This window comes from Zingiber officinale, unplaced genomic scaffold (genome assembly GCF_018446385.1).
Source record: "Zingiber officinale cultivar Zhangliang unplaced genomic scaffold, Zo_v1.1 ctg222, whole genome shotgun sequence".
In the NCBI taxonomy this organism is placed as follows: domain Eukaryota; kingdom Viridiplantae; phylum Streptophyta; class Magnoliopsida; order Zingiberales; family Zingiberaceae; genus Zingiber; species Zingiber officinale.
Window position 1 is genome coordinate 154,802 of NW_024589898.1, and position 13,142 is coordinate 167,943.

Genomic DNA, 13,142 nt, shown 5'->3' on the forward strand with positions numbered 1-13,142 from the left:
AGGTGGCAGCCTTTGTAAGCAGAAGTGCTAAATGTGTAAAACATCATATTCAAGATACTCTTGGTAAATTTGGATAGTTCTTTGGCCTCCAAGAATGGATCAGGTGATTTACATCCAGCTCAACTTATTTGTAGGAAAGATTGCAATTGCCGGTAGGAATGATGTTGTGCAAAGGTCCAAAAGGGCAAATTCAACCAAAGGGAAGCATTAAGGACATAGGCAGTGGGTGGCCTTTGGACTAAGTTGGAATTAGGGATCATGACATGTGAAGAGATGAAATTAAACGAAGAGAGGGTGATGCAGAGGAGATAGAGTGGCAAGGAAAGGGAGAGGAAAAGAGTGTTTAATACCAATTAGATAGGTTTTTATGTATGTCTTGAAAAGGGATTACAGCACATGCACATATAACCAACCTCTAATTCTTCTGACTTTATGCATTAGGCAATAAAACCATTTAGTTCTTCAACAATTTACACATGGTGCACATTGCTGAATGCGGAGTTAGTTCATTGTTCACACAACCTCATGTTTGAGGAAGCCCATAGTGCTGCTAATTAGCTTTTGAAGATTTGAAGGATGACAACTTTAGTGCTCAGACTCTTATTACTTTTGACCAAAGAAGTGGAAATCTAGATGGGAAATCTGAAAATTATAACAGTGTGAAAACAGCAAATCAATAACATGGTAGGATCATCCTAACAAAAGTGAGCACCAAATCTAATCAACAAAGAGGTCAGCATCCATACAATAGCACACCAAAAGGCAAAGCGGTTGTTTCAGAGTACACACCTAATAGTAAGGGTTATGAAAGATCCATGAAATCAAGTGTTTCCTTCTTAAAGACATTGCTAAAAAGTGTAGAAAATTAGACAAAAATACCTGCAAGATCACCAGTGTTTGGATGAGTAGATGCTGATATCTTCTGCTCTTCTTCATACAACCTTCTATACATAGCAACCTACAAGTGGGAGGACAACAAGCAATTGATTGTGGACACTTTTCATAGGTTCAAATATGAACAAGATAACGTTGCAAAGACTTACAGAACTGTGAAGAGATTCAATCATCTGCCCTTGTTCTTCAGACCTTTTAAGCATTGCTTCAACCTTGCTTGCTGCCTCAGCAGTGATCTTTTGGAGCTGAATTTGGAAAGCATCCTTGAAGAGAAAATATAAACCAAGTAAATCATAAAATATAAATTAGCGAGGAAACAAATAAGCTCCAAGGGACAAACAAAAGAAGATTATATTTTCAGATTTTACCATTAATTCTGTTTCCTTATTTTCCATTTCAGTGGAAAGTCGAGCAACATGACCTCGAAGTTGAACATTTTGCTCTACTAGTTCATTTATGTCCTTAAAAGAAATCTGTTAATACAAATCACAGAACATCAATATCCAACAATGATGTGCTATATCTTAGAAGAGACCAAGGATAAAAAAATTCACAATCGCCATAGAAGGTAAGATAGATGGCATACAAGATGTTCAGAAGTTGACCTTCCTTCATCAATATTAACTGCACTTGCAAGAGGATTGTTATTGCATAACTGGGTAACACCACAGCGAACTTGAATTTCCTGGCATTCCTTCAAGAGTAGTGTTACCTACAGCAAAGTCAATTCATGACCAAAATTAATTATCTAAGAATTTTCATTCTTAAGAAACTACAATCTCTTTTCTAGGAAGTAATTTGACACCTAAAACTGACAACCTTAAGATCCAGAAACAGAATCAAGTCAATCATTGACGAGGATAGGCAAACAACAAACCTGCTTCTCTAGATCACTAATTTCCTTCTGGGCAATTGTATATTCACACTCCCACTTTCTCGACTCAGCCTAACAAAGAATCTTTTAAACAAACAGAAGGGTGTCATAATGCTCCATAGTGAAAGACAAAATACCTTCAAATGCATAATTGTATTCTCAAAATTTTCATGCTTCTCCAATGACTGCAGCAATTTTTTGTTCATCAAATTATAGGCCTCTATCATCCTTGCATGTTCATCTGATATAAAGCCAGAAGCTTTTACCAACTAGCATAACAACAAAATTTACAAAAAGCAACTCTCATATATTGTACGTTTTATATAATTTCATATATTTGCATTAGTAAGTACCATGTATTAACACAGCCAGCAGGAAACAACAATGATATATTAAACCACCATAACTAGTATAGTTATTGGACAACAGTTCAGAATAAAACCAAAATAACAGACTACAGAACTTTCAACAAGAGATTTCTTAACCCCAGTCAATTCAAAAGGAGAAATAAAGAGGTTGCATGTTTCAAAACCAGGAGCAACTCCAGAATTCATCTAATAAATATAACATAAAAATGATAATAATGAAAAAGCAGATCATTTTAGGAACTTCATGTTGGGACCTTTGACACCAGCTAGAGGGGGGTGAATAGACGGTCACCCTCTTTGTTCGCTTCCTACAATTGTTAGCGCATAGCGGAATACAAAAACAAAACTAACAAGTAGAAAGCTAAACCCTAGAATACAATAAACAAGAAAACAAACCGACACGTTCATGTAACATGATTCAGAGATAACTTACTCATACTCCACGGCGTGTCCATAAGGTGTATGATCTGTGATCCTTCGGTGGATCAATCCCCGGAAAACCTCTGGCACAATCTCCTTGTGAGTGGAGAAACCTTACCACAATCTTGCTCAAGAACACTTAAGCACACCTTGGATTACTAGAGCACTTGGGAGACTTCTAATAGACTTTAACCAAGCCTATTTCGTTAACCTGAGCCACTCACCCTCTCTTAAATAGAGCTCGGGAGGAACAACTTGTTGTTTCTGCCATTATAAGTCGACTGGCCAATCGACTGGTGTGTTGTGGAATTCGACTGTTACAACTCCAATGGCTCGATACCAGTCGACTAGTGTCGGACCAATCGACTGGTCCACTTTGGTTGAAAGAACAGAAGCATTCTGTTCTCTCTCAGTCCAACCACCAGTCGATTGGTACATACACCAGTCGACTGGTAAACCCTAAACCTAGGATTTTACCCCGAGTACAATCTCTCAGCACTCGTCCTCACTCGCATAACCTTAACCTTGTCTTCTAGCCTCCTCCATCAGCTTTGCATCCCTCAAATGTTTCCCCATCCTTCAAGTTTTGCCTTCAAGAGCTTCCTTCGGCCTTGTCCTTGTTGTCGGGTCTTCCATTGCCAAGAGCTCCTCGCTCCGGGACTTCAACCTTGCAAAGTCACACTTGAACTTACGTTACCAAGACTACATATTTGGACTTACATTGCCAAGACTCCACTTAGACTTGCCTTGTTGTACTTGCATCCTGCACACTCACAAGTACATATCAAATACAATAAATAACCTAATTTAAACATTGTCTAAACATCAAAACTTAGGGCACCTAGATTGCTCCAACACTTAATATCTCAATTGGACTGCTTCAGAAAAAAAAAAAAAGTAAACAAAAAACTGAATATAACAAATAAATTGAAGCACACATAGGCTCACCCCATATTTGAAGAAATAAACAGACTAGTACAGGTAATCATGAAAATAGCAGCAAGTTGAAATCTTCCTCTATAAGTGATCTAGTCTTAAAGAGTACTTTAAATGAGAGAGAATTGTAGCTTTCACTGAGATCCATTGAGCTCAATTCAGTCACTTATGTGTGCCCATTGTCTTCTATAGGCATGTGTTCACTGCCAAGGAAACATAATGTAATGCACTGATCAGCATGCAAACACATGGAAGCTCTTTGAAGAGTTAAGAAGTATTCTTCCCTCACTTGAGAATATAAACAAGATATAGCAACTGAAAACCCACTAGATCAAGAAAAAATACCTATAACAAAGAAAATTGTAAAGGTATTAGTACTAATAGGGTCATTGGTGTATCAGATTTAATCTGCTTAGGTATTTTAGAAATAGGTTTGGGTTATTACTTATTAGGTATATACCTTGTAATTGCTAGCTTACCAAAGCAATACAATATTTTATTTTCCCAAATTCTAAATGCTATCAGAACCACTCTTCTCAAGTTAGATTTTCCCAAAAAAACAAAATCCCTTAGAGGGTGTCACTGCCACTGCTACAATGGCCTCAACTTATACAATTAATCTTTTCGATAATCTCATTGTGGGTGACCTCCCAAGCTCTTCTGTTTGACCTCTATGCAAGAGACTAATCCAACAAAACTTTTCATGCCAATAACTCCCTTAAACATGCACCACCAAGCCTACAGCTTGCCTGCAACATCTGAAACAAGTTTCGAGTCTCCTTGCATTAATCGAGGATGAAACACATTCAAGACACAGTATCATGGTACATGTTATTTGTTAATGATATTGTTTTGATAGATGAGTCATATGAAGAAGTAAATGCGAAACTCGAATCTTGACGGAAAATACTTTGCGAAAGGTTTTAGGCTTAGTAGAGTAAAGACGAAATATATAGAATTTAAGTTTAATAATATTAGATGTAATGAGATAATTGTTAAGATAGGAGATAACGAGTTGTATGTATTAAAGAGTTTTAAATATTTAGGATTATGTTTGTAAAATAATGGAGGGATTGATAGAGATGTCTTACATAAAATTCAAAAATGATAGTTGAAATGGAGAAGAGCGTTAGATGTTCGTTATGATTGTAAAGCACCTCTAAAAACAAAATGACAGTTTAGACCTGGTATGTTACATGGAGTTGAATGTTGAGCTATGACTCGAGCACATGAGCAGAAAATAAGAGTTGAAGATGTTAAGGTGGATATACGTAAATAAGAGGATGGACAAGATAAGAAATGAGAATATTAGAGAGAAAGTCGAGGTTACACCTATAGAGAGAAAATAGAGATACATGTAAGATGGTACAGACATATATTTAGACGACTAATAAATGCTCCAATTAGGCGATATGAAACTATAATAGATATGTACATTAAACGAGGAAGAGGAAGACTGAAGAAAAGTAATATAATGTTCTCTTCACCAAATTCTACGAAAAGAAAGAAGACAATATATCGAAGAAATAAATAAACAAAAACATGAATTTAGCATCAGATAGGATCATAAGAATTACCTCGTTCATCAAGGATTAGTTCAGCTTTTTCTTCTATTTCATGCAGAACCTGCACATTAAAAAACAATAATTACACAAAGAAACTAGAAGCAATTAAGAGACATCATCAAAAATCATATAAAGTAAACATCACATATTTTATGCTTCTTTCAGGTAATTTAGTAGATTTTTTTGAATAGTCACAACGCATGTGTATGTTACACGGACATCTATAGCAACCATGTAGAAGTTTTGTAATAGAGCAATTTATATGCTAGAAGCTTATGCAAAAAGAATAAACAAGGATTCTTTACAAAAGAAAGACAGAATTTGTCAGTGCTAAAAAAGTAATAAATGATATAACATGTACAACAGCCAGAACCAGTACCCGTGCCAAAACAGCTTCTGCATTTTTCCGACCCCACTTCTCATGCCGCAAAGCATCAGCAGCTTCTTGGTATTTCTCATACATCTTAGCAAGCTACACAGAAAAAAACCTTCAAGAGAAAGTAACTTTAATTTTAAAAAAAAAACAGAAAAGAAATGATGATAGTTCACAATCTTACACTCCAGCCATCACGTAGAAGGGAAGCCGCTAATGCTGTGCCAGAAACACCAAGTGGTATCTTAGGGACAAGAATCTGATTATTCTCATTGTTGGTGGTTTCTGCAACTGTTCTGTTAAAACAGAAAATAGAAGCTTAGGTTATATAACATGAACTATGTTTCTCTTTATAGAGGAATGTATGATCAAGTTCATCCCACACTTTCAATGATAATAGGGGGAAAAACAAGCAAGATTTTTGAATATTTAGTTGGCCACATGCTCTCCAATTCAACTCTATGCAAAGCAAATTCTTTGATGGAACTAGAAATAGGTACATTGAGTACTAAAGCGAGTTTTCTAATGTGGGTGGAGATCCAAAGTTGGCATACGTTAGGTTGTAGCAAGATAGAAGCGAGCTTGTGAACCTTCAAAATCAGCACTAAAGGATCAAATACCACTGTTGAAAAAGAGATGCCTTCAAGAGAAATTTATTAAAGTAGGGTGGTCAGAGGTGAGATCAAGTTTAGGACCATAAGAAACAAACATGAAATTTCTAGTTATGCTACTTAAATAAAAAACAAGTTGGTCAAAACACAACCAAAACCAAGTAGGGTTGGCATTTTGGTAACCTAAATATTCCTGTGTATCTTCAAAATTGAGGTGAGTCGGCCGAGTGGTAGAACATAAGTAGGGTTGGCATTTGCATAACCTAAATATTCTTGACTATCTTCCAAATTGAGACGAGACAGGTAATTTTTCAGGATGAAATACAGATTACAAGGTTAGAAAAGATTAATTCAAAATTTCAAACTGGTAGATTTCTAAAATCATGCTTTGGTTAAGTTCGAGTCTGGGAGAAGGAAACCCACAACTAACCAAACTTCCAAGTTGAGTAGGGTCCAGCCCTCAGGTTACCAGTTATGTTGAGGACCTGTAACATCTGAAGGAATCTCCACAAACATGTATAGAGAATTGTCTTTCAAAGAAAGCAACTCTTTAAGAACATATCAAAAAGTAATGGAAACAAGCAAACAAATAAGATAAGTGAAATGTAACTACTGCCAGTTTTGTTGATAATCTTTCTTACATGGCATTCATTGTTGAGCTAGATTGCATATATTTATCTTGCATACTACAGCCTTCCACTTCCATTAAGTATTCTGCATCAAGGAGCCAATTTTCTAGTTTGTATAATCCCTAATTCACATTGATATAATTCTTGGAAAAAGAAATATAAGATTTGCAGAGGCACCCACAATTTGCCTGCACTAAGGTTGGCACTTAATATCTCTGTTCACATGCAAAGCCTTTACAAATAGCCATGTAGAAGACTCAAATCCGCACCCATATTGGATACACATACAAGATTTTTCTTTCCAATCAAAAATTCACATTTGCATCTCAATTAATATATTTCACATTAATCAAATGGGAAGTTTATTTGCCTTCAATATGAAATCCTATCCCTACAATTATAATATGAAGAAAAATATTATTTAAAACAAAAGCTGAAAGCAGAAGAAAAAGGACATACAGATCATTTAAACTTGAATCTGAATGAAAATTGGCCACCGGAACAAGACTTATTTCACTAGATTTTCTTGCGTTCTCAAGTTCAGCTTCATATTTCTCTATTGTCCCTTTCATGTCTGCAGCATCCTGCATGACAAGAAAAGTCACTGCCATGCAGTATCACAGAACTTCAAAAGGAACTACCTATAAGCAAATTTATGATACCCATCTGTAACAAGCGCCACAGGAATTGTGACATGCCTGTAATTTTACTGTTAGAATACAAAAATGTATCTGTCGCATCATCCATGGGTATATCCATTGGTGCACAAGAATGGACAACAGTCACAGTTATAATTGCTACATGGCCAACAAGACCAATGGAACATGTAGCTTATTCAGGAATCACGAAACCAATATGATAAAAGGGCAGGTAATTGTCAATTTAAAAAAGCATCCTTAGTGTAGTCCAGCATCAACAAGAAATTCATACCTTCTCAAGATTTTTCCGTTGTGATGATTCCTTTTCAAGTTTATCTTTGTATTCATTTTCAACTTGACAAAGATGTGTCTGCATGAAATATATATGCCACAAATTTCACATCACAGGATGAGTTTGAAAAATAATAATACGAATAATAAATTATCAAATTTGTTACAGTAATAAGCACCTCTAAGGCTTTGATAACACCTTCAAGCTCCCCAGACTTTTTGGACCATTCCTCGGATCTTTCTTTATAAAGCTCAGCAAGTTTTCTTACCTTTTAAGAAAGCAAAAACTTTCTGGATTATTAAAGAAAAGAACAATGACTTCATTAAACAATTGTTAACTGAGCCTTTAGTAGTTACTGCAATACATAAAGATAAAAAGAATTTCAAATTATCTGGAACAAGATAATCAAGATGTCAAAATCCAAAACAGCCAAGCAGTAGATTTGAATTAATCTCACAGATCTGCTTTCTTCACAACAGACTTCATCTCTACCACATCCAATATCTTCTTCTCCATTGCAGTTCAGCCTGTCTGTGAAGGCAGATTTAGTACATTTTCTAGACCAAGATAGACCTCTGTTGCAGAAGCCACATGATCATGTTCTGGTTGCTGTAGTCACAATCAGGTTGCCCTCTTCATGGTAAATATACAGTTTGGTTTAAGTATACTAGTGTTCCAGTCTTTTGTTTGCCTGGCTGCAGGTACTACTGTAAGGGCTAACTTCAGTGCAAAGAATGTCAAAGTGTTTCCATCACAGCCAAGTGACATAAATATGGTTTCTTCGTGATAGTAGGGAAATTTACCACTGCCACTAAAGCTGGAAGCACCGTCAAATTAATATCATGTGTGCAAGTAAGGAGAAAGGAAAGTGAGCATTCCAACAATCCAGAGTGAAACACCATCATTGACAGGATCTCAACACATGGCGGCACATAATTGGAGTGCTTTTTCCTAGTTCCTATGTGTAAGGTTTGAAACAGCAGTAGAAGAATGTTTTGACAGTTTTTGCAATGTTATTCCTCTGCCATCATCTGCTAGAGAAGCTTTAGCAACTTCCATCAGTAGAAAAAGACAAAGAAAGCCAACCATCTTTAAGGTCAATCATCACAGCCACGTCTCAACCACTTCGGCCAAGCCTAGACCACCTTAGTCTTGCACAGATCATCAGGTAGCCACTGAGCATCTCTAACCGTAAACATCCACCTCAGCCTAGGGCACCTACCACCCTGGTCAAGTTCCTCGATGAAAGTGGTTCCATCCCAGTCAAACGTGAGCATGCCAGTATCCACTTCGGCTACAGCTCAGTCAAACCCAAGTGAGCTGCATTACCATCCCCGAGTTTGGTCTCAACAACTTTCCTATTCAACTACGACCCCGCTCACTGATTTGAAACAGATTACTATGAAGTATCTTTGGTGCTGATTTAATTTTTTTATAAATCAAACACTAACACTTCACAATAGACTTCACCTCCTCTAGGTTTCTCACATTCTCCATTATGTCCTATCACAAAAGGCAGATTAGGTACTTAGTCTAGCCAAGTGTAGGTCATCTGTAACAAAAGTAACTGTTAGTATTAGCCCTATTATCAATGAGATAATTATAAAGGACTCATTTTGTATCATATTCCATTATTAATAAAAGGCAAAGTTGATTATTATATTTATTTCAGTTCAGTCCTTGGGTAGTAGGTTCTAATCTACAAATTATCAATTGGTTGAATTGATAGTGAGATATTGTAGATATACATAGAACACTACTCTTAACTATTTCTAGTCAAGCATTAATATACAAAGACAATAGTAATGCGTTGAGACTAGCATGTAGGTCAACGGATAACTTAATCTCACAAGTCATGAGTATAAGATATCAGGTTGACACATGGGTATATAATGACCTGTCATGAGAATGTTTCATGGATCGTTATACAAGTGTCATAAACATTCTCATGTGACTATTGGTATAAATAGTCTTTAGACTTGAAGTCACTACGGTTCCCTACAGAAGACATTGTGTACTTTGGTATCGACAAACGTCACTTGTAACAAGGTGGACTATAAAGTCGATCACTGGTATGCGATAAATTATGCGGAGGGATGTGAGTGATCTAGATGGGATCTATCCCTTCCATATGACGAAAGCGATATCTGCAGCCCCTTAATTAAATAGGACACAAAATGCATGGTTATGCTCAAATTAGTTAATATGAGATATTGAGCTTATTTGATTGAGTGTGTCTACTTAGGGATCAAGAAACACAAAGGTTGATAAGATGATGATACGATCTATGCCTCATTGATCAATCTAGATATCAAGGATAGAGGGACCAAGTCATACAAGATAATAAACATGGAAAGGTTAAGTCGGATCTCAACATTCTCGTCGCTTGGGTAACACTGATGTCTTGCTAGATGTCACTTGCTTATGTATCTAAATGTTGATTTGGATACATTGTCAACGTTATGAGAACCTATTGGGTCACACACAAAGAACAAGTCAATGGAGATGGATTCATATGATGGATCATTGAATAAGTCTAATTCAAATGAAACTCATTGAGCTAGACTCAGTTGGATCCAACTATTGGATTGAGTCCAATTCGAATTAGACTCATTGAGTCAATTAAACTGATGATTAATGAGTTGGACTCATTAAGTGATTTCATGAATTTGAATTCATGAAGAAAGAGGAGTGTACAATTTAAATCACTCATGCATTGGATGCATTAGATGAAGAGTGAACAATTTGAATTGCTCATGCATTGGATTCATTGGACGAAGACAAATATTAATATCAATTAAGGCAATTGACATTAAGGCATAAGGCAATTTCATGTAGCAAAAGGAGGTTTTTGGATTCATTCTTTATGATGAGTTTTTGGTGTTCTTGCTCTTTTTCATCCTCTCTTCACTTAGACGAAACTTCCAAGAAGGGTTGCTAGCACAACTTTTAGTTGTTTCATTCTCCACTTTGTGAGTTTGTGAGACAAACGAGGCTTATTCGTATGGATACCGAGGCGCGACCACTTGATCGCGTTAAGATCCGCATCTAAAGAAATGTTGTTGTTGGGATTGCAAAGGGCACGCACAAAAAGTATAACTCCTTTTATGAGAAACTTAGTATATGGTTTAGCATGGATCTTCTGGAAAGGAATTAGATGTTTTCCGCTGCGCTTTCGCGTATTTAGCACTCTAGTTCCTTAAAGTGGTATCAGAGCCTCTTGCAAAGACATATACTAAGTTTTAGTTAGAATTTCATATGTGATATAGAAATTACATGACATGTTTATTATGATTTACATGATTATGAGCAAGTTTCGGCCAAGAGGTTTTTAGCGAGACCATCGTGGCATTGCGACTCATAATTAGTTGTTTAAATCATAGTAAATTTTATGCCATAATATATTGTGAATGTTATATGACATGGTGCATGGTTATTGCCCTTAAACCCCGATGTGATTGGATGCGTGTGTTGTAATTCATAATACGTCCTGCGTGTCGTGCCTCTCCTCTTTCATTCTTGTTGTAAATTTAGACTACACTCGAATGTAACTCGAGTTTTCTTTAGATTTTGTAATGTACAAATTAGAGAAGAATAAGTCTACTTAACGACGGTGAGAAGGGAGAAGGATAACAACACATGACGACCAAGGAAGCACTTGGAGAAGATGTTTTTGCCTAGGTTAACTTTTCGATCTTCTCATTGGTTTGAGAGGATCATAGAAAATGGGGTCATAACCATGTCACGATTTCTTTTATGCATATATGTGATGTATGTCACGATATGCTATGATTGTATGCGATGCATGTGTAGTTTAATCATGATTAGGTCTTTTTAAATATGCCTATCAAAGTTTGGTACTCACTTCTAGCTCGATCAATTGTAGTCAGGTTTTGTCAAAGTAAAGTGACTCGATTTATCTTGCTAGAGTACGACAGGACAATTGTGATGTTCAACTACTAAAACTTTAGGTGTGACTTAACTAAGTTGAGAACTTAGAGGTATATCCTATACGATAAAATTCAAATTATACTAGTCTTGGGCGATTAGCCAAAGCTAACTCAAGATGAGTTATAATGTGCATTTTATAAGATGGGCAAATGAACAAATAGTCTTGTTCACACAATGATACAAGAGTTACATATGATGTAATTGGTAAATTTTACCTACCTAAGTTATACTAAGTGTTGGGTGATTAGCCAAAGCTAACTCAAGATGCAGTATAATATGGATCTTGTCCCACATGAATATTATCGCGATTGAATTTGAAACTAGTAGTGTCGGTAAAACCACCTCCATGTCTTGCTCTCACCAAAGCTTTACAATTTAGTGGGAGAATCATTTAATTAAAGGCCTAGTTAAATGATGAAAATATGATACTTATTTCTGCATTTTATTATTGTAGATCATCATGTCGTCAAATACGTCAAATACTCTATCTCTGTGATCTGCCCTTGATAAGGACAAACTCAATGGAGCTAACTGGACTGGTATAGAAACTTAAGAATAGTTCTCAAGCAAGAAATAAAAATGTACGTCCTAGAGCAACCCATTCCTGAAGCACCCTCCACTACTGCCACTAGAGCTGATAAGGATGCTTATAAGAAGCATCAAGATGATGCATTAGATGCATCATGCCTTATGCTAGCTACCATGAACTCTGAGCTTCAGAAGCAACATGAGAACATAGATGCTTATGATATGGTTGAACATCTTAGACAACTATATCAAGGACAAGCAAGACATGAGAGATTTGAGATCTCCAAGGCTCTTTTAATGCAGAATGCAAGAAGTCTCGTAGGGCTTTATGTGCTCAAACTGATCGGGTATGTGGAGAACCTACAAAGATTGGGATTTCTACTAGGCCAAGAATTGGCCACTGACCTAATTCTGCAGTCATTGCTTGAGAGTTATAGTCAATTTGTCATAAACTATAACATGAATGAAATTGACAAGTCATTGCCTGAGATGTTAAGCATGTTGAGAACTGTTGAACTCAACCTTAAAAAGGCAAAGCCTAGCACCATTTTCATGGTGCCAAAGGGCAAAGGCAAGTGGAAGCATAAAGGTAAGGTTAAAACCCAAGTCAAAGGCAAGGGCAAGACTCATACACTGAAATCCAAAGGTGGGGTAGCTAAGGAAGGAACCTGTTTCCACTGTGCTGAGACCGGACATTGGAAGAGAAACTATAAATTATACCTAGAGGAAGTAAAAAGGAAGAGAAGTGAAAATTCTGCCTCAGGTATATATATTATAAAAGTCAATCTATCTATTTCTTGGGTATTAGATACCGGGTGTGCATCTCACATTTGTACTAATATGCAGTGCTTGAGAAATAGTAGAACATTGACAAAGGGCAAAATGGACCTACGAGTAGGCAATGACGCAAGAGTTGTTGCTGTCACTATAGGAACATATTCCTTATCTTTACCCACTGAGTTTGTCTTAGAACTTGAAGAGTGTTGTTATGTGTCTGCCTTAACTAAGAACATCATCTCTGTTTCTTGTGGACAAGAAAAGATTCTCATTTATAATAAAGGAC

At 36.4% G+C, this 13,142-nt stretch overlaps 1 protein-coding gene across 1 annotated transcript in view; it reads right to left on the reverse strand.

The window, feature by feature from the left end:
• LOC122036829 (nuclear-pore anchor-like) overlaps positions 1-13,142 on the reverse strand; it is a 71,108-nt gene that overhangs the window by 26,429 nt on the left and 31,537 nt on the right. The window contains exons 7-18 of the mRNA XM_042596249.1: positions 7,779-7,868; positions 7,601-7,678; positions 7,130-7,254; positions 5,615-5,726; positions 5,437-5,529; positions 5,070-5,118; positions 1,906-2,009; positions 1,772-1,840; positions 1,481-1,606; positions 1,263-1,367; positions 1,044-1,157; positions 880-958 (exon numbers count right to left, since the gene is read on the reverse strand). Of these exons, the coding sequence (XP_042452183.1) occupies positions 880-958; positions 1,044-1,157; positions 1,263-1,367; positions 1,481-1,606; positions 1,772-1,840; positions 1,906-2,009; positions 5,070-5,118; positions 5,437-5,529; positions 5,615-5,726; positions 7,130-7,254; positions 7,601-7,678; positions 7,779-7,868 (1,144 nt within the window). The remainder of the gene's footprint in view (positions 1-879; positions 959-1,043; positions 1,158-1,262; positions 1,368-1,480; positions 1,607-1,771; positions 1,841-1,905; positions 2,010-5,069; positions 5,119-5,436; positions 5,530-5,614; positions 5,727-7,129; positions 7,255-7,600; positions 7,679-7,778; positions 7,869-13,142) is intronic.